Source organism: Tupaia chinensis, unplaced genomic scaffold, assembly GCF_000334495.1.
Source record: "Tupaia chinensis unplaced genomic scaffold, TupChi_1.0 Scaffold144326_1, whole genome shotgun sequence".
Taxonomy (NCBI): domain Eukaryota; kingdom Metazoa; phylum Chordata; class Mammalia; order Scandentia; family Tupaiidae; genus Tupaia; species Tupaia belangeri.
The window spans coordinates 231,529-233,187 of NW_006204184.1; the positions used below are offsets into that span (position 1 = coordinate 231,529).

General features: G+C 53.7%; 1 protein-coding gene across 1 annotated transcript in view; it reads left to right on the forward strand.

Annotated features, from left to right (window-relative positions):
• HCFC1 (host cell factor C1) overlaps nt 1-1,659 on the forward strand; it is a gene marked incomplete at its 5' end in the record, with an annotated part of 18,078 nt that overhangs the window by 4,760 nt on the left and 11,659 nt on the right. The window contains 3 exon segments of the mRNA XM_027767571.1: nt 307-443; nt 1,332-1,511; nt 1,590-1,653. Of these exon segments, the coding sequence (XP_027623372.1) occupies nt 307-443; nt 1,332-1,511; nt 1,590-1,653 (381 nt within the window).

Genomic DNA, 1,659 nt, shown 5'->3' on the forward strand with positions numbered 1-1,659 from the left:
TACGTGTTTGGTGGCTCGGTGCCTCTCGTCATGGATGACGTCAAAGTGGCCACACACGAGAAGGAGTGGAAGTGTACCAACACGCTGGCTTGCCTCAACCTGGGTATGGCCTCCCCGGGCTCAGAGTGGCCTGCGGAAGCTGACCCTCCTCGGTCCTGAGAGCTGTGCGGGGTGTGCAGAGAGCGAGGCTGGGCCCGCAGCTCCCTCCAGAGTCCACACCAGAAGTACCTGGTGGATGGAGCACTCGGAAGCGATGCTCTCCCTTTTACGTTTCCGAACAGGCTCTTCATACACGTGGTCCGGCAGGCACATCCAGTGCGGAGCCTCCTCCCCGTTCTCCTCAGGGGCAGCCATGGGGCTGGTTCTTGTACCCACTGCAGGGACTCTTCATATACAAGCATTAGCTGTGGGTTCCTTTATAAAGGAACAGGAGGCGCCAGCAGGTGGCGTGGTGTTTACAGCGTTGTACTCCCATATGGCCGACCATGGTTCAAGTCCTGGACCTGGCGGCTTGCTTTCTTGCTTTCCCTCTCTCTGTCTCTCTCTGGGTTAAAAAATAATAAATTATAAATAAGTAAACAATTCTTTTAAAAATATGGAACAGGAGCCCACTGCACACAGGTGTACACAAGTCCTATCAGTAATAGCATTGTGGCTGTTAGTGAGCAGTCCCACCTCCTTGGGCCTTGACATTGCTCTGAGTGTCCTGGTACCATGTTTGGCCAAGTGCAAGTGTGTTCAAAGGGTCAAGGCTTAGATGTGGAGTTGCTGTCAGGTGTTGCTGAACTGCCCTGCACAGAGGCTCTAGCAGCATAGATGCCCCCAGCCCTGGGGCACCCGCGTTCTGGGACCCTGACCTTAGCTGCACACTCAGCCCACCCTCTGCCAGCCCCTGCCCCAATTCACCTCAAGCCCCTGGCGCAGTGGGCATAGAAATCAAACTGCCGGACACTGTGGTTCTGATGTGTGTTGTTCTTCCTTTAAGTGAGGGTATAGGTTTTAAATTCCATCGTGTATTCCACAAACATGTACCCCTCTGCACATCTCCTTGCGTGGGTTGTTGTATTATTTGATATGTAGGGAGTTAAACTTTGGCTGTACATTTCAAATACTTTTCCCAGTTTGTCGTTTCTGGCTTAAAATAATTGTCATTCCTGGTGTTTCTTGCAATAAGCAGGCAATTTTTGTTCATTTCGTTTTTGTTGTTTTCAACTTGGTGATCTTGGATTACTCTCTGGTATCAGTTCCCCACCCCGACAACAAAAGGACAGGGCGCTGGGTGGTGGTCTTCCTCTGCCCTCTCTGCTGACTTCTCTGCCTGCTTGCCCTAGACACCATGGCGTGGGAGACCATCCTCATGGACACTCTAGAGGACAACATCCCTCGGGCTCGAGCCGGCCACTGTGCTGTTGCCATCAATACACGCCTGTACATTTGGAGTGGGCGTGACGGCTATCGCAAGGCCTGGAACAACCAGGTCTGCTGCAAGGACCTCTGGTACCTGGAGACAGGTAAGGTGTCGGCCAGCCCAGCTCCCACCACTTCCACCCTCAAGCCCCTCCCCCCACTCCAGCTATATTCTCTTGCAGAAAAGCCACCGCCCCCAGCCCGGGTACAGCTGGTACGAGCCCACACCAACTCCCTGGAGGCGAGGTGGGG